At 40.9% G+C, this 24,091-nt stretch overlaps 1 protein-coding gene across 8 annotated transcripts in view; it reads right to left on the reverse strand.

Moving 5' to 3' along the window:
- Positions 1-646: 646 nt before the first annotated feature.
- sorcs1 (sortilin-related VPS10 domain containing receptor 1) overlaps positions 647-24,091 on the reverse strand; it is a 149,022-nt gene continuing 125,577 nt past the window's right edge. The window contains exons 16-28 of one of the 8 annotated variants that reach the window (XR_011243843.1): positions 22,577-22,710; positions 18,581-18,694; positions 17,191-17,362; positions 16,097-16,283; positions 15,299-15,432; positions 13,483-13,606; positions 12,176-12,288; positions 9,477-9,611; positions 6,390-6,489; positions 6,123-6,222; positions 5,863-5,968; positions 5,067-5,224; positions 647-4,912 (exon numbers count right to left, since the gene is read on the reverse strand). Coding sequence is in view for 4 of the 8 variants with exons in the window: in XM_069530397.1 (XP_069386498.1) it covers positions 3,950-4,011; positions 5,067-5,224; positions 5,863-5,968; positions 6,390-6,489; positions 9,477-9,611; positions 12,176-12,288; positions 13,483-13,609; positions 15,299-15,432; positions 16,097-16,283; positions 17,191-17,362; positions 18,581-18,694; positions 22,577-22,710 (1,542 nt within the window). In the remaining 4 variants the exon portion in view is untranslated. Of the gene's footprint in view, positions 4,913-5,066; positions 5,225-5,862; positions 5,969-6,122; positions 6,223-6,389; positions 6,490-9,476; positions 9,612-12,175; positions 12,289-13,482; positions 13,610-15,298; positions 15,433-16,096; positions 16,284-17,190; positions 17,363-18,580; positions 18,695-22,576; positions 22,711-24,091 lie in introns of those variants that run through there. The other 7 variants (XM_069530400.1, XR_011243840.1, XR_011243841.1 and 4 more) reach the window with 7 other exon arrangements.

Genomic DNA, 24,091 nt, shown 5'->3' on the forward strand with positions numbered 1-24,091 from the left:
ATTATTGTTTTCTTGTGCATTACCACCAGCTACTGGACTGGAGTGGAATGGCATGTTGTATCCATCAGTTGTTCATATGTCAGCAGCTTAATTTGCCTCATTCCCCCAATTTTGAGTGGACCAAAGTGGAAATGCAGGTGATCAATGGTCTGTGGGAAATTTGTACTTCTTTCAAGAGTTCTAAAAGTTCCTGCACTTTTGGATGAAATAATGGCTTAATATTGTCAAGTCCCCACCTTAAAATGGAAAGTGCATGTTGTGTAATAACATGTTGTGAGTTGGTGCGATTCAAAAATGTCTGAATTCTTTCTGCATCTTTTTGTGAAGTTGATTCATCTTCAAACACTTGTTTTCCTTCACCCTTATTAACGTTGGTGACTTAGGTCTACAGTGATGTCACATGGACATTGTTTGTATCCATGCAGTGGCAAAGCATCATGGTAAACCTGAGCTAGTCTATAACAGATCTCATAGAAATGTCTCCACAGTACAATTTATAGATAGTTTGAGAACATTTGTAAATACATAGATGTGTGTGTGAAGAAAATACCAATACACAGTTGTTTTGTTTTCTTTATAGGTTGAATATTACTTACGCAAATACATAGTATTTCTTTACAAATATTGTAAGAAAATGAGAACACAGTTAACAGACGTCTTTCCATTTAATAAATATGATTGTAAATGCATAAAACAATTACACACAGCACAGTTGAGGTCAAACAAAAACACTGTAACACCTTACCGTCTGTTCTCATACAAAAGCTGTACAGTAATAAAACTCTTTTTTTTATTATTATTCATAATTTTCTACAAAAATAATAATCTTGCTAATCCTGCGTGGAGGAGGAGATAGAGGAGGGAAAGAGAGAGGACGAGAGCGTAGCTCAAAGCAAGTCTACTACTTGATGCTGTTTCCCACACCCTAGGGTGCTGTCACATCGCAGTTCATCCATGCCAGGAAGTCAGAGATGCATCATGTCACAGAACTTCCTGCCTGTTCGATCTGTCCTCCTCCCAGTGAAACTCCCAGGCCGGAGATGCTTTTATTATGATGGTCCTCCTGATCTTGTCTGGCTGTAGTCACTTCCTGCTCCCTGGGGTTAAAGTTACAATTAGCACTCAGCTGCTTTGCTCCACGGGTCTGTGGTTACAAGCTACTGTGCTGCATGTCACCCCTCAAGCTGTTAAAACCAGAGCCAGACAAAAAAAAATCTGAAACATAAACTAAATCCTGCCATTATTCAACTTTATATCCTCACTTTACAAAACTAAAAAAGTGTGGGGACCCAATCATATTGCTACATTTCAGAGACATTTCACTGATCAACAAAAACCCAACCACGAGCAGGTTAAATCACCCTTATATACCATGCAATGGGATGAGATAAACCACCTCATACCTGAGCACAAATTAAGTCCTGCCGCCTCAGATGGATACACAAAGCTACATTGAATGTGAAGATGGAAACTGGATCGTTACCAAAAATCTTCTCAGCATGCAGCTTTGAAATATAAACACTTTCTTTCGTCTGGAGGATATGAATCGCTGTAGCAGATCATAGTGCGTTTCCTGGTGAATCTCATTCTTTCAGGGCAACACGTACCAGCAAGTCATGTACTGTACAAAACACAAGGTTCTATGCAAGCCCACACACTGGTGCACTCTTGACGTCTTGATGCTCACTGCCCACCGCTGCTCGTAACTCAAGAGGCAACCAGTAACTCACCCAGGGGAAGTTAAGAAAAGGTTTACGCAAAAATTCAGTTTTTGAGGAGAAAACAATCTGCTTGCACTGGTTCCGATTACTTTTTCTTTTCCCTTCTGTGAAACTGAATCACATGGTTGCTGGAAGTGAAAAGAAACAACCTGCTCTGTCACATGCCGGTGTAATAACAGTAAAATAAATGCCTAACTGCAGCTCAATACGTGAGTTAATAATGTTTAACACAAAAAGGCCTGCAAGATTCAGGCCTTTTTCGTCTGTGTGTGAAGACACAGTCAGGATACCTCTCCACACTGTCTTACTGCTTCCATGTGAATCAACAGCAACGAAGCAGCATTTTTTTCATCATATACGCCTCTGAAATTGGCACAATCCACCATCTGTACCGCTTCTTCTGTCTGCACAGCGAGTTCGCTTTGGTGAAGTCCCACTGGAATAAAAAGAAGTTCCTCTGCAACTGTGTTCTCAACTATCATTGCCAACACTCTAACACGGCATATAGCTTGCTCCATATGTGTATATGTTAGGAATCCATCCCAGAGTTTAGAATAATGACGTTCTTTTTTCCACAACAGCTTAAGACAAAACTTTCTTTTGGCAGATCTCTAAAAAGCCAAGAGAAAATAATCCTCATTTTCCTGTTCCTTGCTATTGAGCAGAGATCAAATGCTATGCAAAGCAGCCACTGTGTGTCTCTACTTACATTCTCTTCTCTTGTGTAGGTGTACATACTGGGGCAATTTCTGCACAGCCACGACTGAGCAATTGTAGAGAATATCATCCAAAATTGACATAAACAATACTTGCTCAGTTTTTCTATATCTCCTCATAGGAAATAGAGAAAAACAAATCTGGAAATGTAGCCTCAGAAGATTTGAAAGGCATCAATCAGGCTTTTTACATCCGTCAGATTTCCCACTCAAAGTTCCACAGGGCGTGACAGTCCCCTGAACAAGCTAACCATCTGTGTGGCCTGGTAGCATCTGCGCTCTACTTCTCCTGCTCCTGCAGCTCCATATAATGAGCTGGGATGAAGACGGCTGCAGCTCGAGAGGGGGGGGGGGTCAGGACATTAGCCTAAATGTGTCACCAACCTTAGCCGGCCTTGAGCTTGACTGGCCACATTAAGTATTCAACAAGTCGACCTCTTCTTATTCTGTCTGATACAACATTCTTAATGCACCACGTCCCCCAAAAGCACTCTTCCATCTCTGTTAACCTCTCTCTCTCTTTCTCTCTGTCTTTGCTGTGGTCTTTGGATTCTCTCACAAAGCAGTTGTATCTCATTCCAACTGCCACCTCAGATCTTTGCCTTGATAAGGCAGCTGACTGCAACTTTGGAAAAGTTTTCTTTGGGGGACATTCACTCCCGCCACTTTTCTTCTTCCATTCCTAAAGGTTACAGTCTGGTGGTATTAGGGGATCAGTCGTGGATGGAAGGTGCAGTTCAGCGCCATTTCCATGAAGCTTTTTCTTATTTTGAAGCACAAAAACATTTTTACAAACTGGCATTTATCATAAATAGTATCAGGAGCATTAGATAAACAGCAAATTTTAAATTAATCCAGAAAACCAAACCCTGTATTTGCGTTTTGAAATTAAAATCTGAAAAAAAGAATTATTTCAGTAGAAAATGTGTATTGTGCCATAAATCAGCTTTCCAAGAGACAATGGACCAGAAGCTTTAGAGTACCCTATTCATATTTTATAACAGTATTTATGTTAAGTATGACATTTGTTATTAAAATACACACATTTCTAACATAGACATTCATGATTTACAAAATAAATGTTTTGTTCACTTCTAATAACATATTTCACAAAAGTATATTTGTATGAATAAATTATACACTACTGCTGTTAGCTTCATAGAACAGCATACCAATCTCGGATAAGCAAAGTCAAAACATTGTTGCTTATTTTATTTTCCCCTCACTGGTTCATGCTGCCGCTCTCTCTGGATTATGTATCCGACTCTTATAAATAAATCTCATTTTTAAAAAGTTTCATGGGTCAGACATATTGTTAAAGGAAATATATAAATAAAAAGAAAAACCTGTACACAGATTCTTCTGGTTTGAACAGAGCACAGTATGTGTCAGCAGGGTCCAAAATGCACAGGTATGTATAAAGCTTAAAACCATTGTGTCCCAAATGGTAAAATAAAAATAGAAAATTAAAAAAATCCATGACGCATCTGGAGTGGTCATCCAGTCCAGAGTTCAGACGATGTATGTGGGGAGCTCTGTGGAGAATTTCACATGTACATGAGGTTTCATACATCCTGAGGGAAGACAGAGCAGAGAAAGATGTCACCATCAGAGGATATTTTGTACTCAAGTCTAAGAAAAGTTGATACTTTAAAGCTACATTGGGTGATTTTCAAAAGCTGAAAACATTACCACGATCACCTTTACCTATTTACACATCCAGCAGACAGGAAGCAAAACTTCCATGCCTTTTAATCTCCTTTTAGCTCTGTTTTGGTTTCCCCAAGCTCCTAAAAAGAAATATCTCTCTCTGTAGTATGAAGCTTTTAAGTGTAAAAGAGTCAAAGAGTCAAGATTTTTTATCCAACAGCCGTGTTTAGGTTTTAGAAGCATCAGACATTAGAAGAAACCTGAATCAAATGGATGATAGATGGTGATGAAGAATGAAAAGCAGCTTTGAAGAATTGAAACACTGAATGACTAACAGAAGCAAAGTCAGTAACACGACTGAGTTAAGAAAATGTTGCTAATGTTAGCCGACAGAAACTTCGAGTCACAGCTGACCACAGTGTTCGGCTCAGTACTGGCAACAAACGTTTTTTTGAGAAGAGGGACAATGTGTGATTTATTTCTTTTCTTTTCGTTTTTCTGTCTAGTCTCACTTTCAAGAAAGTGTAGACCTGATGTGAGTACTGATACTGAAAAATGTTATATTCCATGGAGCCACAGCACTTGTGGGTAACAACACATTATGTCTGATCATTGTAGTGGAATGAGGATAATTGTGCCACACAGAGGATCGCTGAGTATTTTGTTGGATATAAAAAGTCCCTTCGTATTTGTATCATGAGAATTAAAGAGCGACAGTACCGAGCAGAACCATGTGTTAACTGCGTTGCTTAGAGGCAACCATACTTTCCGTCATGCTCATTTTTGTCTAGTTCTGGTTCTGCCCCTGACGAGACCATTTCACTTCTGAGAAACACAAAACCAAAAGCACAGGATGAGTCTATGAAACAGCAACACTTGAACGAGTTGATATGGAATATGCAATGGGGAGATGATGACAAAAAAATCTAAATCGCCTGCCACAGATGTGAGAGCATGATGAACCAGAGGGGGGGTTTACCGATGGGCCGTGAGTTCAACTCTGTGTCCAGAATCTCCAAAGAATGCACCAAGTCCCGCTGTGAGCCGGGCGGGGCCTCTGTTGGATTAGCTGGACTCATCATTTCTTGCTCTTTTTCATTCTGCATCTGCGCATAGACGTTGAGGCCTGGGATCTTCCTTGAGAAAAGATTTACAGTCAGGCAAATAAAGGGATAAAGACGGCAGCCTGACTCAAATAGAGTAAGAGCTCAACCAACGGCTCGCTAGTATCAGTGTGACCACCTGTAACCACGCAAAGTTGTAAAACCTGATACCATCAAGTACATTTGCATGTAAATCATCATTTACACAAACACTAAAAGTGACAAAGGTCTGTGAATCCAAAGTTTCATTCTAGCTCTACTTGTCAGTAAATCTTCACAACCCTTTGTGCCCTTTTCCCTTGAAACTGCACCTTGGCAGGGAGACATAATTTAACATTTCAGAAAGGTCAAGTGCTGATGTTCAAAGGGCTTAATATTGATAGCGGCTGAAGGCTGACTGACATTTCTTTTGCAAAAAATGACCTGATCATAGAATCTTCACAGGATCCAGCAGATGTGTGTGTGTGTGTGAGATGGGGGCTGAGCCAATCCTCCACTGGGGAGCGCTCGGTATGCCTGCATAGATGTTTGACAGGCAGCCATCAGCCCTCCCCTGCAGCCTTGCAGCCAGCGTTTGTTTACCGAGCTTTCAGAAGGCCTTGACACATATCAGCGGCACGTACAGCGTGACAACTTCATACGGCATGACACGACATTTCATGAACACTTTACCTCTTGAATTTGTAGATGACAAACACGGCTAAACCCACAACCACCACGGACAGCAGCATTAGCATGGCAGAGCCGCTGTGGTTCTCGCTGGTGTCCACTAGGGGCGCTGGAGAGACAAGACGAGACAAGAGCCGCAGAAGCTAAACAACACAGCAGCGATAACACAACCTGCTGAATCATGCAACGAGCAGCGAGCAGGATAATTGACACCTATGTAACGATGAATCATTTTAATGTTCAGTAGTATGGACTTCTCTTACTCTTTATCTTATAAGCCCCTTTAGGACAGTAGCAGCATCCCCACTAGGAAGAGGCACACATACTTGTAACGGTGCTCACTCTCTGAATGTCTCTGTGTAGCTACATGTAGGGAGCCAATCAGACACAGGGTTGGGGTTGTTAGTTGATGGGGCAGAAAGAATAATAAGAAATCTAAATATCGAGTTTATCTTGGTCTCCTACATGCTTTACTTTCTGTGCCAATTACTACAGGAAGTACAAAGTTCTCTGGGCAGAACTAAACAAACCTGCTGATAGATGTGCTGTGTAGACAGTGACTTGGACCCCCGGCCGCAGCGTGAACTGGACAAGGTTCTGGTTCAAGGCGCTCAGCAAAACCTCCGAGAGCTGTTGGGACACAGAGGGAACAAAACCAAATGTAACTGCTGAGAAAGGTCAGTGCCAAGATCATCACACCTCCCAGACAGTCCCATCTATCTTTCCCTTTGAGTCGTCATTTGTTAACTGACATTTCAGAGTCCTGATCAATCTCTCTACACGTTCATCCAATTTGTCAGACAGAAAAATAATCGAGCCCAAACATCACTTGCCCTTGACAGCACCGCTGAAGGTGCATCGCTCTACATGTCTGCCTTGCCACTTTGTGAATGACTGCCACAATACAGATAGTGGACACAAATATAAGTTAAGAAAATCATAATACAGATAGTGGACACAAATATAAGTTAAGAAAATCATTGAAAAAAGGTAAATTAAAGGCACAGAAGAAACTACATGGATGGTTTACAGTCTGGGAGCTGGTACATCTCTCAGTTGTAAGATATATATGAGGGATAAAGAAATGATTACTAAGAGGAGGGATGAACAGGGGCTGAAATCTCAAGGCATCCATTTAGAGACATGGTGTAATGACTGTATACAAAGACGACGACAAGATAGCTCTAAGGAGTGAGATCCAAAAAATCTTGATTGTCCTGTCCTGTCCATGTTAGCAGATGGGCCCGGACATTACGAAAAAACAACAGGACATGTGAATTAATTTTCTGATATGTTAGGTAGTTGTTATCACAAGGGTTCATGTTGAGGTGTTCATTGTCTGATAAGTATTGTTTTTTGACAGTATAAAAATAGAGTGGGGTGTCATGATTGACAGGTGGGAGTGACTCTTCGACTGCTACATGCTCCAGTTTGCTCACCAGCTACAGTCACTGATTTGTTTACCTGCTGTTTAGTGCTGAGCAGGTCTCATAAAGCCGGATCTAAAAGCTTCTTCGCTGCCTGTTGCAGCTTACCAAGAATTTGATGGGAGCTTTGTTTGTTCGCAGCTCAGAATCCTGAAACAATGACTTGAAATACCCATATTATGCGTTTTTGGGTTTTTCCCTTTCCTTTAGAGTCATACAGGTTGTTTTTTTTGTGTGACTGTAAAACTTCTTCTAAGTTCTAAAAGCCACAGTGTAATGGATCCTTCTCTCCCACAGACAACCCTGCACCTGAAGAGCCTGAAATGCCTCGTTCACATTCCTGACTTGTTTTCTGTAAAATCGACTTGACTGTTGTTACAGACGCTACATTGGTATTACCACCTGATGAGGAAACCTCTGTGTGAGGGACGGGGGCATTTCTGTCACTCACTCCAAGAGGTTGACTTATCACAGACAAGTGAGTCAGCTGACCAATCGGAGGAGAGTGCACTTTTTGGCGGGAGAAAAAGAGGCGTTTACAATATGACACAAATAACTGTATAACTCATGTAAACCCGTTCTATTCAAGCCCTGAATGAAAATTAATATCTAATACAACTTTTAAGATTTATCAACCTACAGCTGCTGTCACTTGAATATTTGACCTCGATCTACACTGTAAAAAATTATAAATACATAAAAATAACCATAGAATTGAAGAGACACCATTGTGATGCACTTCTAAAAAGAATCTTAAAGAGATATTGTTAGTTTCTACGCTGTTGTAGTGAATTCCATTATTTGTCAGCACCCATGACCCAAGACAACCTCGCTGTCTCCACCAACGACCCCATCTGAGCTTCTTTATTTATGTAAGAGTCTTTGTCTGTGGGACCTTTCCACCGTGATGCATAATGCATACAATGCAGCCTCACTTGATCTCTGCTTTCCAGAATGGCAAGTCACTCTCTGCACAGAGAGCATCCAACTTTGATATAAATCAGACAGATTACCCTGACCTGAAGGTAAACTATAGAGATCCAGAATCCAATCTCATCCACTCTCAGTCTATTCCCCCACAAAGATTCTCCAATTCGCCCAATTATAAATCTCTATCCTGCGGGTCTTATCCTTATAAATAATCAAAAAATTTAAGTGATGGTCCAATATCATAAAGCAGTTTTTTTTCTGTGTTTAATCTGCATGCATGAAGCAAAGCAGATATTAAGCTGCATAGTGAAGACATAAACAAACAAAACAAAATCTTCAGTTTCCAGATCCTGCTTTGTTTGAGTGCAGAAGCTTCATTTATCTTATCTGCCTCATTTGTCATATAAATAGTGATATGAGTCAGTCCTCCATTCCTTCCTTTTATTTCTAAACAGTTTAATTTTAGACCACACTAATTACTCTTTCCCAATGTATACCAGGGTCAGTAAATCTATTATACATTCTAACAAGTAGAGCTCGCTCTACACTTTTAACATGCCAACCTTGAATGAAGATTTATCACTGCCTTGTAGGCGAGAGGATTGTTCCAGACGATCAACCTTGATTTCCTTCCCGGTTTCTCTTCTCTTTCTCTCTCTACACACGCCTTGGAGTTTCTTCCCACCGACAGGCAGATCCAACATTATTATCAGACATTATCTGTTACGTGAGTCTCTGAGCTGATTCGGTCCATCTTGATACGGCGGTGATTTAGTGGACTGATCAACCATGCCAATTTTCTTTGTCTGGCTTTTTAGGTCCCTTTGAGGCCCCAGCCACCCTCCAACCCCTCCTTCCCACTCCCACCTTAAGGCTCCATATGGGATGCGAATTGTGAGAGTTTAAAAAAAGTCACTCCCCCGATAACTTGTTAATACTTGTCAGGCATATTGATGAGTCTATTGCAGAGATTCCTCAGGCGTCTTCTAGAATTAGCCCCATAGAAAAAAGAAAAAAAACTAAACATGCTTCAGTGGATCAATGCTGACATCTGCTGGAGGAAGGTGAAACTTAAACTTTTCAGGGAGCACATATTGGACAAACTGGTGCCGTAAAAAAGTATTTCACCTATGAGATGAAATTGAAAAATAGGAAACAACGCTTCAAACATGTGCATGGTGTTATGGTTAAATGGAGGATAACAAGGTGAAATCCATCCATCTACACAGATACTGTCCAGCGGCTGCCGTTTGTTTCTACCTGATCTAAATGAGCAGCAGTCTTCTCTGGCTTCCCCTCAGTTGACTGTTTGTCAGGCAGGAGGAAGAACTCTGCTGCGGTTGGTAAACCTGGGAGGACGGCGACCAGGAGATTGTCCTCTCTCATGCCTGTGGCCTGGAGGGAAACATGAGGGAGAGGAATGTTAAAAGAGCTCGACAGAGGGTGTGTCCCCCCAGCTTCAGGCTCAGCTGGGTACAGAACCTCCACATGTTTCTGGTACAGACAGAAATGTGTCTGTAGCAACAAGTATCAAAACATGTACCAAACAGCTCACAGCGAGAGCTCGCTCAGATTCAGAATCCTCTTTTCTGTGACTGATCTGTCTCTTATTCAAATCACAATTTGTGTGTTTAGTTTTTTTTAATTCATTTGGACAGACTTGCTGATTTGTTCAGATAGCATTTAGTGTTTGAGCTTGGTTTGTAAAATAACCAAAATCCTCTGTTTTATGTGTGGGTATTTGTTGGACTGTTTCTCAGCTGCAGCAAGTGATTCCCCCAATTAACAAACTATTGCTTTAAATGAATAATAATCACAATATAAAATAATGATAATGGCTCAGAATTTTGCTCCCACATACCTTTATGGCTTCGGTTTGATTTATACAATTGAATATCTCTTATAAAAGTTTTCTCAATTATGAAACATTACCAAAACCCAGACAATGCTCTGAGTGGATTAAATGTTAATATTCTAATTTGAGTTGCCCTCAGTTATTAGCCTCAGTTATTAGCAAACACTGACAGAAACAAAGTTTTAGCAGCAGGGGCATCATGCAGGATGCCCTATTTTATTAGGGTTGCTTGTTGTTTGCAGCTTGAGAAGAAGACTGCAGGCCAAAACACTGCCTGTCCTCCTCATGATAGCCAATATATTTCTAGGATTTTTTTTCCCCTAAAAAGGTTCTAGATCCACAACACAATGTCTGACGCCTCTATTCACTTCAGTGGCAGAGAGAACCAAGGGTTTATAATACCAGAAACAGGCCTTACATCTGTGGTTACCCTTGTATACTGTAGCAGGCGTCAGGTCGAACCTTCAACTTTGTTCTTTTACCCTAAACATGTTAAAACCACTGTCACAACTAAACATGGCATCTTCTCAGGGCCTAAAGTAGAATTAGATCTGATGGCCTCCATTGCCTCTATGCCACCAATACTATTGACTATGTCATAGTTGTGATTGCCCTGTACACTGTATGCTACAGCATCTATGCAGCAGCGCACATCCTTTCTTCAACGGAGGGTAAAAATTGTATCGATTTTTTCACAGACCACCAACACACAGAGAGCCAGCGTGACAGAGAGAGAGTGTGCGAGCGTGAGAGAGAAAGTGTGAGAGAGAGGGAGAGCGAGGGCAAGAGAGAGAGAGAGACCCAGCTCTGCAATGAAACAATGTTGCAAAACAGAGATCTTGTATGTTAGAATGAGCTAAACATCTTCAACACACTTATAACACTCTGGTGGGGCAATTAAATATTAGGGCAGACATACATCAGTGATGTTTAGTAAACCCTCTGGTGCCCATAGGGGCTCTAAGTAATAGTTTAGTTGTCTAATGCGTATTATTATGAGCCCTGAAAATAAGCTTTTAACGTGAAAAACACCTGAAAAACGAGGTCAAAAAAACTGTCCTATATTTTTGACTGGCCTTTATTCCTTCATGATGGCTACAGCCCTGTCCTTTTAATATGTATTAGTAAATCTATTTAAATGTGTTTTAAAAACAGAACCTGTACAAAAAAATGTTTGGGCCCATAATACCACAATCTGTCTGTATATCATCAAATGTTATGATATTCTATAGTCTATGATAGTAAAAGCCCTATTGTAACAGTTGATATAGCACCTTGTGTGTATCATTTAAATTATTATGTTCAACTCTGCCTGTTTGTTAGTATGATACTAAATCATTTTATTGACTCCTGCAAGAGCCCCCTGGTTCTTCCTCCAGCTCGTGCGTGGCTGTGCTGCAGTGACGCCTGTGAATGTTTTGAGTTATCAGGTCATATTTTCATCTGAAACTTTTACTTATTTATTTATTTATTATTCTATGTTCTGCCTTCCAGGCGGGGGTTGTCATAAGAAAACGATGTCAATAACAAATAACAAAACAGACAAGTTCACTGAAGACTGAGGAGCCGGGTGTATTTTTGGCATCAGTTTTGATTTTGCAGGATCAAAACGTGTGAAAATATGATGCAAGGTTCCGATTGCTTCATCCTCGGGATCGGAGATATATTGACGTACTAAGGATGCTGTGAAACAACATGAAGTTAATAGGGCAAAATCTGTGCCTGACATGTCATGTATGGGTTTGAATTATCTGCTGCACTTTGCAGGTCACGAAGCGCCCGTCTCCAAGCCTCCCTTCAGGAGAGTGTCAAACACACATTAGACACATACTGACATTTATTCCTCTGTACGCTTCATAGCGTTACTGTATGTCCCTGAACTCAAAGACTGTGTGCAAGCCACTGCAATCAGCATGCTCTTGAACTATATTTTTACCCCCTCTTCTCCCTCATGGCTTGTCATTTATCATCATAAAAGTCAGATTTATGTGTAGAAGCCTCGGGGAGGTCACGCTGCACTCATACACCGTCAGAGGTCCAGTCAAGCGGTGACAGTATTTACCAGAGTAAAGCAACGGTTTCCATGAAAGAGAGAGAGCTTTACCTGGATCAGAGAGTTCTTGATGACTCGGCTCACGTCCAGCCTCCATTCGGCGACATCGGGGTTGTGGTCATCAAGGTTTGATGAAAAGGCGAGCAGATGAGATCGGAAATATTCTGCCGAGAGGTAACGTGTGTGAGATGCTTTTTAGTTTTCATCATGAAATGCAGTGTTCAGTCTTGAGTTTTAGAATCTATCTATGCATCTATCCAACCATCTATCTATCTATCTATCTATTTTAGAGGATAACTCTCTAATGTCAGTTTGTTAAAACTTTGGTCTTTAGTCTTTTTTTGCCATGATTTCAGATGTCATCAAAGTAAATGTTAAGATTGGGGATAAGCCACCTTGATATGATGTAGTCCAACAAGAGATCAGACCATCAGACAGGTTCCAGGCCAACAGTTTATTTACCAGACCTCTAAACTCACCTACCCAGTTACTTCAGTTACTTCAGTTACTACTGCATTACATATGTGAGGATCTGAATATATAGAACTAGTGGATTGTTTAATGGCACCGATGAATAACTGGTTTTTAATTTTAATCATACACATCAGGCTGATTCTTGATCTGCTTAATGAGCTCAACGTAAAAGCCACTGTCACTGAGTCAGACTAGTGCAGCTCTAATTGTAATAATGAAAAAGATTATTAATGAACAACAACAAAAGTCCACAGGACTTGAAAAGGACTAAGTTCCATAGTTGCGTAGCCCAATTTCAAAGCACATTCTGCTATAGATCTGAGCCTGGAGCGGGGCACAACCCAAAAAGCCCTGATCACAGGTCTTCAGAGACCTGCTGAGGATGTAAGGACGCAATGGCTCCCAAATGAAGGCAGGTGCTTGAATGTGCACAGCTCTAAAAGTGATGGCAAGGGTGTTAAATAACACCAACATAAGTACATCAGGTTCAAATTAAAGCACAAAGTCTGTGAGCTTTGATGGGTTTTTAAAAATAGACAGGCAGGTAGGTAAGAATTAATCACTCTGACTTCTAAAGTCCTCTTCTAAATGAGTTTGTTTAATGTGGTGGTTTGTTTATAACCTGTCTGATCATCAACTTAAGTGATTATTATTAATAACCCTTAATCATGAGAACAACCCTTAAGGATCACTTAATGGGGAGCATGATGTTAAGTTAAAGTTTGAACAAAATTAAGACCTCATTGAAATTAAGCAGAACGGTCCTTAACGAGTGATGAGAAACGTCTGTGTATATAACTGCATAGACTGTGGTGACACATCTCATCAGCCTGTTTACAGAGCTACAGAATCCCAGTGGAGATGGAGTCAGAGCGTGGGCTCACCGTGGACAGCGATGGTTTTTCTGTCCTGCAGAATAGAATTCCCTGCAGACACCTGCACGGTGACTGTGTTGATGCCTTCCCTGGAGAACATGCATGCTACACTTCCCTCTAGGGTGATAACTGGCTGCTGGGGAGAGAGACAGAGGCGGAGAAAAGGTAGAGGAGAGAGAGATGGAAATGGAGAGAGTCAGAGTCAGGGGCTTCCCAAGAGAGACCCTTATCAGCGGCTGCTTAACATCCTACCACTGCTGTTATTTACACTACGGAGGTGTCAGCCTGCGAGCACACTCACAAACACACATGCATGCACAGGCATACACAAGGAGCTTTGCAACAATCCGCCTTGTGCTGCATACAATATCACAGCCCGCAGAGAGTTCCCTGTGTGACACCAGCAGCTATTTCCAGTCATTTCTCACGTCTCCATTTGTTCTTCAGATAGCTATAAAATGCTAATACTGCTGCGGTTTATTACCAGCTGACATAACTGGCTGTCCTTGTGGAAGGCCCCTGTTGGTGCTGAACAAACACATTTACACAACTGCAAACAGATTGCAAGAGTGGGGCAGTTCCAGGGAAGAGAGCATCTGTTGGTCCAGAGAGATAGAGGGTGAGTTTCTCTGTCTCGAAACTTTACTAGTATGTTAAAACATTTTAGAAGTCAGAAGTATTGTGTTTCTTTACAGTCACAGATAACAATTCATGATTACATAACAGTTGGCCAATGGTTAGAGAGCTACATTACATTTGGAGGGTAAAGGCCCATCATTTTGAAGGTGCTCTCAAACAATCCAAGCAGTAACAAGAGAACTAATGAGCATGGACATTCAATCTTAGTTGAAATTACAATATCAAAAGCTTACAGCATAATAAGGATGTAGGGAAGCAGGAGGGAACTGCAGAGGACAAACGGGATTAGCATCAAATCGTCATGTTATAATGGCTACAATGTACAAAGACGATTGGACGGCTGTTTGCCACTGGGAACCACCAATCAAACTGCTGATGCCAGTCAGCTAGGGCTTGACCTGAGCAATCACTATGTTCACATCTGGTAACGTTAAGTGTGTCATTTGGAGTCCTCTTAGCTAGCCAGATAGCATAATAGGCCTTCAATCAGGAATCACTTGATTTTGGATGCTGCATCACTGCTACTAAGCTGTTGTTGGCAAAAATAACATGAATCAAGCATGGCTGCAAACAAAGTCAGTGGAAAGCTGCAAGTAATCATAGGTGGATGCAATCTTGCTCTGTGGGGGTGCAAACTGAGACCCAGGTGTTCCTGCATGAGTTTAAAACGTTTAAACCCTGATTCGGTGTGGAGTGTATCCAATGGACATGGTTAGTAATAAAAAGGGATAGTTCACAGAAAAATTTCAATTCACTCATTATCTACTCACCGCTATGCAGATGGAGGGGTGGGTGAAGTGTTTGAATCCACAAAATACTTTTAGAGTCTCAGGGGATTTGGCTGCAACACTGTTTATAGCTACTCCTAAAACTAAAGTGTTTTGTGGACTCAAACACTTCACCCACCCCTCCATTGACATAGTGGTGAGTTTTCATTTTTCAGTGAACTATCCCTTTAAGCCTCCATTGACATAGTGGTGAGTTTTCATTTTTCAGTGAATTATCCCTTTAAGCCTGCTGGTGTATTTTGTTATGTGGGGATGCTTTGCAGTTTTTAATATTGGCTGATCAATGAAAATCTTTTTTGCAACCTGGATGCATGAATGTAGCTCAACAAAAAGAGTCAGCAACCTACTTAATAGCCAATGGGCAGCAGAGAAGCGGAAAAGCCCTGAGTATACATTACCTCTGTGTTATTTCCGATCCACCAGATGTAGGTGACCGTTCCCACTTGGCTGGGCCACAGAACAGCAGTCAGATTCACTTCCTTATTCTTCACCGCCACAAAGGGAGCTGAGAGATGGATATACTCCAGCTGACCTACTCCGGCACACACACAGTATACATAATGCACTGACAACAAACTGCAGCACAATGTGCAAAAAGAACGAAGGAATGGGAAAAACAACTATCGTTTCAAATGAAGAAAAAGAAGGGAGAGTGGGTTTATAGGTTGGTGCAGAGTAGGGAGAGAGGGGTTGGAGAGTTTGTTCAGAATTCGCTCCTGCACTGGGACCATTGGCTGCCATCTGTGTGTTATTTTTCATTTGTGGCACTCCTGAGCCTGTGGTGGCTCTATTTGTACGGTTGGCACATAGGATTGACAGATTGGTGGGGGCAGCAGTGCTCCCTGATCAATAAGTCAGCTCTGTTGCATCTGTCACCCTGTGAATACACCAGGGGTGGTCAGTCCTGTTACATACGAGGCTGCAGAGGCTTCAGTGGCTGCGGAGCGTAAGTTGAGTTGAGTGGAAGTGTAATGGGATTTGTTCTACCTCACTTGTTTGTTTGGTTATGGGAGGGGAGCGTGTACCTCTAAGAGATAAAGTACAGAACGTGGTACACTGTGTACAAAGTGGCAGCTGCAGTACTGCTGAATGTAATAGAAAGCAGAATGAGCTGGAACCAGGAGCACAAGAAAACTGAGGGATCTCTTTTCTAATTAAATACAACCCTAAACAAATAAATACAAAACTCCTCTCACATGTTACATGCAGGTACAGCATGGCGGTCTCTGAACCCAGATTGTTCTCTCCAGTGGCGATCACCCGGTAGATTCCCACAGCCCTGTAGATGTGTTTGATGCCATCCTCAATGGAGCTCACATTGGAGTACGTCAGAGCGTGGCCATCTCCGAAGTCCAGGGTGATGCTTGTCCTCGCTCCGTCACCCTGTGCAGACAAACACTTTCAGGGTCGGGTCGATCAGGTTAAAAGTTAAGACGTTGCCCAAACGAGCTGCAGGACACACAACACTTTCCCTGCAGGCATAAAGTCTTTGGTTGTTCCTGCAGGTCATTAATTGCCAAGTAAAAGTATGAAAGCTACATTTCTTTACATGTCCAACAACTTAAAGACTTAAATTTGAAATGAAAGAAAATGATTTAGTGAGTTGATTTTCAACAAATACAGTTGATATTATAAATTAAAACAAATAGTTCTGATGCAGTCCTGTTGACTGTAAAGACCAGAAAACAGTTAAAGGGAGTTATTCTACTATTACAATGTATCCTGGATCTTTTGTTACTTCAAAGCAATTATCCATGTGTAATATTAGCATACAAACTTAAGTGCATGGCATGAATATCACATGGTCAGGGCTCAGCAAGATTGTTTAGTCTCCACAAAAAAACATCCAGTCAACCATTAAAAAAAGACATTATTTTAGGTATGTGAGCTGTCACAGACTAAAGCATGAAAGGAGAGAGAGAGAGAGAGGAAGTCACTTAGCGAGAGTACAACGTGCTGCTGAGGACTCAAGCCAAACTACACCTGACATTTTCTTAAGTGTGATGAAGCAGTAGGCGCAGCTGCCAACACCAGTCATATATACATATATGTATTGTATATGCCTGTATTTCCACTTAGCCGGAAATCTTTAAGGGAAAGAGACTGAGTGTTTAGTGTCAGGACAACCTCTGCTGTGAAAGTCTGATTTAAGGAAAAACTGAAGAAAAAAAAAAAAGTCACATAGAAAAAAACAATAATTGTGTTATTACCCACGTTTGCATTCTGAATATAGTGACGTTAGTGTGAGACAGTACATGAGGCTTTTTGAGAAGTACAGAAAACATCTTACCTCCTCCAGAAAAATGAGGAAGGTGACATTGGTGCCTAACGTGGCTGTCAGTGTGCCCTCGCTGGTGACCAGGTGGAGACCTTTGGGTGCTTGGATGGGACACTGCCGCCTCCTGGCTGTGTACTCCACACTGACTCCAGCTGTACAGTTATTAGAGACCACTTTCCTGTAGCTGAGGGTAGGAATACACCAACGGATGAATATTTAGAAACATGTGGCGGATACAAACCCAGGTGTACTGCTCTGTCTTACAGAAGCCAAATACATTAAGTGTTCATTCAATCTTGTTTAGAATAAAAAATGTCTATGCCGTGCCCCGTAGGAAACCGTAGCAGCAGTCTGCACCTGAGTCTGTTTTATAAATGGTGCAAGAGATTAATTTCCTCTCCAGCAATCATCCATTCATGGACGTAGATATGCTCTCACATGAAACTGTTACGCACGGCTGTGGCTATTTATAGCACCTGTACCACGGACTCATCACACATGCTTAACATACACACAGCATAATCGCAGTCAGATCTCAAACAACATCATTAAACCTCACAAGCACGATCAATGATTTATCTAGAGAGTTAACATTGAAACAACACATCAAAGTGCTTCACAATCCAGGATCAAATCAAAAGGTCATTAAAACTCAAAACCAAAAGAATAAAACTCATATTTAAAATCAGAAGAAGACCGTACTATATTCTGTGATTAGGGTCACTTTAATAAACGATTTGCTGTTTATGTTGACAAATATGATTTTGACTGTTTGTTGGTCTGAATTCTACATTAAGAATTAAAAAAAAAGTTAAATTATTACCAAGTGACTTTTCTTCCTTGACCAGTGAAAAGTACATTTAGAAAAGTAGATATTGAGGCAACTTTCTCCTCATTTGTTTCATTAACTATCATGGATGAAAAAAAGAGTCTTGGGTCCAGGTGCTTTAACATGGGCCGAGTCTGACAAAGGTATGTTTCTCTGACGTGGTAAGGTTCTCCATAAAATAGCTTCAAGCTGTTTCTGATATTAATATTTTCTTAATATCCTGGGCTGTCAACTGAAGTGGGGTCATCAGGTGATTCGCTGTACATACTAAACCTGAATTGGACAACATTTTCAAGTCAGGTAGAATTTCAGCAAAATCATTCATAGGTTGATGTCTGGACAAGGTGGGGGTAGGGATGCTTGAGTAATGACCCACACATGTTGTTGGATTTCTGGCAATTCAAAACTATGACTTGAAAACACTATTCCTCCTACAGCAGATCACATCATTCCTGGTGCTTTATACCCTGACCTATAAAACATGAATGCACTATTCATTTCACCCAGTGCCTGAGAGTCACTATTGAGACAGAGTGCTGATTCTAGTCTGCTCTCGTCCAGGCCTGTGTTTACCCAGTGCTGTTAAGGAAAGTCATCCCCGTTGTGCAGCTCCTGGACATCGATGATGGATGAAACCAAAAGGCGGGGCTGCAATTTCCATTGGTCCGTCTCTCATAGCCATAATCACTGTAATGTTTTGAGCAGACAAAAAACAGACTCGGTTATTCAATCAGGAACCACAAAACAAACACAGAGAGGACACTGATGCAAATATCCCTCAGGCTCTGCTTGGAAAAATCCAATTCTAAAATGCGACACAATCTTCTTAAAGTGTGGCATGTACTTACAAAGCAACTGATGTTACTCTGAGACAAATCAATCAAAGGATAATAGCATATCTAGCGGTGATTGAACACATTTCATGTTAAAATTCGGATACATAATTTTACATAAGTTGAATGTCGTTTTAGCGTCGACTTCACAGTAGTTTCAGCAACTGCTGTGCAACTCTTTGGTGCTTTTGAAACGCAGCCTGCAAGTTGTTTGTCCTACAAATTAGATGGCAGAGCAGCACTATGTCCCCAAAATGATCGGGACAAATTGCCCCAATTAGTGCGACATGCACACAGATGCAAAAGTGTTGTGATTGTTAATGAAAGCTATTAGGCCTGGTGATTTATGGTTTTGGTGGCGTTTATTCCAAGACCTGCCTGACTCAAGAGACCTGCAGACTTGGGACAACGAACAGTAATACTCTGGATAATTCAAAGAGAGAAGGATGAGGAAAAACATTCTTTGTAATATAAAGATTCATCAGTACAAGATACAAAGCTGTGTAAATACATTTGTGCTTTTGAATCCTTTGTCCTTTAAACTGCAAACAGTGACACACATTTAGGTGAAATACATACATATATATATATATATATATATATATATATACACACACATACTGTATACACACACATACATAGTTAGCACAACTGATAGGTTGTTTTTATTTCATAACATCACTTAACATTTAATTCAAATGTCTTCTTTCATTTCCTTTAACAACCTAAAGACTTGTGCTTTTATTCTGTGATATGTCAGAAAATAGTCTGAATATGACACTGCCATGTAAACAGCATCTTCTAGTCTTACTTGGAATAAGCAATAATTGAATCAAGACATGGAGTATTCCGATCTTAGCCATGCCATGTAGACATGAATACATCTTAATCACATTACAACGTCCTATTGGAGTTTTCACAGCATGTCTGGCAGTTACCGAGTGCCCTGGGTGTAAACAAAAATAAAAAAAATAAAAAAAGAGTTGTACCTTTTGCCAGATTGGACAGAAAACCCCCCAAATGGTAAAATATTATTGTACATGAAACTATTTCAGGTTGGGGTTTTCAAACTGCAACAACATTAGACATAATGGCATAGTCATAATCAGACTATGCTGTGTAACAAGTAAATGGTAATATGAATGGAAAAACTATTATGTTACTCTTATAAACATCATAATCGTAAAATGGATAATGTCTGACAATCATATTTTCATTGTAAGAAAATACAATGATTTACTTAAATAGGACAGAATACAGCATGTGGATATCTGTGTTTGTATAAAGAATGCACTTCTCAGATGTTGCCACTTCTTACATTTTATTCCTTGACACTCAGTATTTAATGGTTAATCTATGCACCAGTTTAGTCCAGAGCATCTGGCCTCCCCTTTGCAGGACCAGCTTCGTCTGAATGAGTCATCAGCAAACAGCTGTAAGTGCAAAGTTGCTTCATATCTGCTATAGGCTCAGTGGCACAGAGAGTGGGTATAAAACGGCCAATGGTCCTGTTCCCACACCCTCTCCACTTCCTGCCTTTTCAAAACCTCCTTCACTATGTGAAACAACCTCCAAGCAAACTGCACTTAAAAAAAACAAAGCTTTGACAAAGATTCACCCTCCCTTGAGAAAATGTTCCACCAAAACATGTTCCCCCCCAACACTATTTAACAGAAGCACCATCACTGCGTCCTGGCCTTATAGCATCGCCTAAGACAGAAGTGAATTTAGAAAAAAATACAAACAGGGCTGTTCCACGTTTGCGGCGGCTGTGGCTGAGAGATAGAGTGGTCGTCTTCCAGCCATAAGTTCGGCAGCTTGAATCCTAGCCCATGCCGAAGTGTCCTTAGGCAAGATGCTGAACCGATATGTCCCCTCATGGTTGTTGAATGCACTAATTGGAAGTCGCTTTGGAAAAAAGCATCCTCAAAATGATTTGTAATGTTAAAAAATTACAGAGCCCAGATTTTTCTGAGAATTATTTCACCTGGCAACTCATTTGTGAGTCATTGGTAATGATTTCACATGGATGTACAAACAGACTGAGGGCAAAGAGCCATGGGCGCAAGCTTTTCACAGCTGTGAAGAAATACAATTCATTTGTGGATGGTTAAGGATGGTTGGTAGTGAGAGAACTGCAAGAACATAACAATAAACACAGACAGTGATACATTTGTACAAGAGCATTTCACTTTCTATTTTAAATAGAAGCAGCTCTTCCAATAATGGTGATTGAGTCCCTGCACACTGATATCCTCTATACGAACCATTGAAGCAGTATACAATGAAACACAATGTGAAGTATTAGTATATGACAATGGCAGTGTTTCCAAGTACTGAACATAGAAACCAGTCTTAACATTTTGTTTCTTTTTTCCTTGTTTTAATAATAAACCAGGGAACATTATGTCAAACGGATTTAAGCTGCTTTTGATTATCTAGGATCTGGTGGAAAAGGGAGTAATGTTTACTCTCCTCTCAGTGTGGTGCTCTGAGATCGCATACCTTTTCCAAGGCTAATGCCCTATCTCCCCACGTCAAAGCATTAATACAGACGCCATATTCAACAGTTTCATAATGAATACTTTTACCCTTAAATTTCATAAGTGATCTCTAACTTTGTATAGCTGTGTAAAAAGTTAATCCACAAAGTTATTAGCGTCCACGCAGTTAGACATCATAGTTACAGCTGCAGTTGTGAAAGTGCATGTGGCACACATATTTTCGCAAATGTTGCAGGTCAAACGTTCACCGAAGTTGAATTCCACAAGAAGCAAATGTTTTACTCTTCCTTTGCTTGCACAGATTGGAGCTGAGAAACTGCTATATATTCGTATGTGTGACTGTATGTGCCCTTGGTGTGTACCCGTCACTCGGAATCTGCTGTGCATGAGAGCTACTTTTGTGCATGTACACCTCCACTACCATTACGTATTGAATGACTTCAGTGGGGAAAACCCCAGAGAAAATCAAACAAAAGTTCTGGATAATAAAATATAATATGCCACAGGGCTCTGCCACACACAGCCAGAGACATACGTGTTGCATTTCAGCATCAAACAGACGACACATATCAAACTCAACACTCAACATAAACTCCAGCGTGTCCGTGAGGCCTCTGCCTTTTGTACCTGAGGATCAATCAGCTAACGGCTCTCACCTGCTTGGTCCTCTGGTCCAGGTGAAGCTGCTCTCCCTGTTACCTCCACACACATCTTTTCACTAAATCTCATGGAAATCAATCCAACATGTCTTTGTTACATCTTGCTAACAGACAAAACAAAAACATAACCTCCTTGGCGGATGTAACAATATTAGTATTCAAATACACAACCTTATGATAAGTTGCTCTTCACGGGTATATTATTTAAACACATTGTTTGGGAAGTCAACAGACACAAATGGAAGGAATAGAAGTTGAGATATCTAAACTTTCCATCAAAGGAGTTCAGGTCTAATAAACCCAGATCCCCCAATTTCCCATAATGCAGCTAAAATGGATCTTGTTGACACCCACATATTTCAAAACCCTTTCCTGAGTTTGTCAGAGACTTATGTATTTTAAGTTTGCAGAGTCAAAATCCAAGCAGAAATAACCTCAATAACATTTTTAAAAGCCACAGAAAAAACAGTTTTCACAGGTAGAGTAGTACTCAAATTGATCAAATTTGATGGAATTCTCCATTAACAGCCATAGAAAGTTCATGCAAATGGAAAAAAAGAGAAGTACACTCACCACTCAAAGTCAGCCTCTGTGCATTCGCACAGGCCCGACGTCATTGACACCGAGTACGTCTTTCCCATAACACACCTGGACGTGGGCTTTAGTTTCCGGTAGATTCTTTTCACTCCCATGAGGCACGGCTCACCCTGTGGGCCCCGTTTTGAAAAAGAAAAAATGGAAAATCATACAGAGAGTTAAAAAAATAAAAAAACAAGCAGCTTTTGTTACACCACCATAAATAATTTACACGATGCAACCAACCATGTGTGCATCCCTCTGTGTGTGAAAAGCTGCCCAGCTTTGCTTCAGCTCGTTGTGCATTCCTGTTCAGCGAATATTTACGGCTTCGTACTGTGTGGTGAGCTAAACTCGACAACTGTTCATCGCAAGTGTCACACTGGAGCATCTGCAGCTTGAGTTCTGTTTTAGAGGATTTTTTTTTTTTGCAATATCGAGATGAATGATTAACAAGGAGCTTCAGTTGCAAAAGCTGCCAGCACCCAATCCATTTTTAGCCATGTAACTATCTATGTGCAGGAAGTGAATATAAAATCAGTTGGAGGAGAAAAAAGTTCAGATGGATAACAGCATCCTGTTTAACTGCCACCTCCAGCCTGCACTGCTGCTCTGCCTTTGTTATAGGAACATCCTGTCTTTGTGCATTAGGTGTCAGTAGTGAGATGCTTAAAAAAATCTGCCTATATCCATAAATAGACTTCCAGCTCCTGCAAATCCCCCTTAATTTTTCCCAGTTGCCTTAAAGCACAAACTGTTTTTAGGTGGTGTTCAGTTTCTTTCTGCAGCAGACAAGGATCTCAACAATTAGGCAGGTTAGCCCTGTAACTGGCCCAGACTCTTGTCGTCCTCCGTGCTATACGTTTTGCTCATTATCCAGCTCAGAGCATATGGGCATCTAAACCAATTACAGGGCTCGGCCTTGAATAAAGGGATGCTTTAAGTCTCTGGCTCGGCTTCAGGCCTGGCCAGGTTGAGGGGTTTTCAGGCACTTAATATATGCAGGGGGGAGCATCAGCAGGAATCAGCATAGAATATGCACAAGTGCTCCGAGACTTGAGAGCGTCCAGGTTCAGTCCACTCGCTGCACTGCCAGGCTGAAAGCAGAGAGACGCGTCAGCCCCAGCCGATGAAGCCTGGCTTTTGATCAAGGGGGCCCCGCACAAGCTAATCTCTGCATCAGCCAAACTTTAAAAGGCAGCACTGCGGAGGGAAGAGGCTCCAGACTTCTGATTATTTAATTGATTCATATCTCATTTTCATTACATTGAAATTGTTTATGAAGCAGAATGAGGGTGCGTCCACGAGCTAAGTGCTGACACTAAACCATATATATATATATATATTTATATCTTTAAATACTACCTAGCGCCCTGTATTAACTTTGAAGCCGCTTCATTTGGGTGTTCAGTCTGAATAAACATATATATATATTTATATATATTAAAGGCTGTGTCCCTCTCATCTATTGAATATAGCATATTTATATACAAAAATGACAGAGGCGAAACA

This window comes from Paralichthys olivaceus, chromosome 8, assembly GCF_024713975.1.
Source record: "Paralichthys olivaceus isolate ysfri-2021 chromosome 8, ASM2471397v2, whole genome shotgun sequence".
NCBI classification, from domain to species: domain Eukaryota; kingdom Metazoa; phylum Chordata; class Actinopteri; order Pleuronectiformes; family Paralichthyidae; genus Paralichthys; species Paralichthys olivaceus.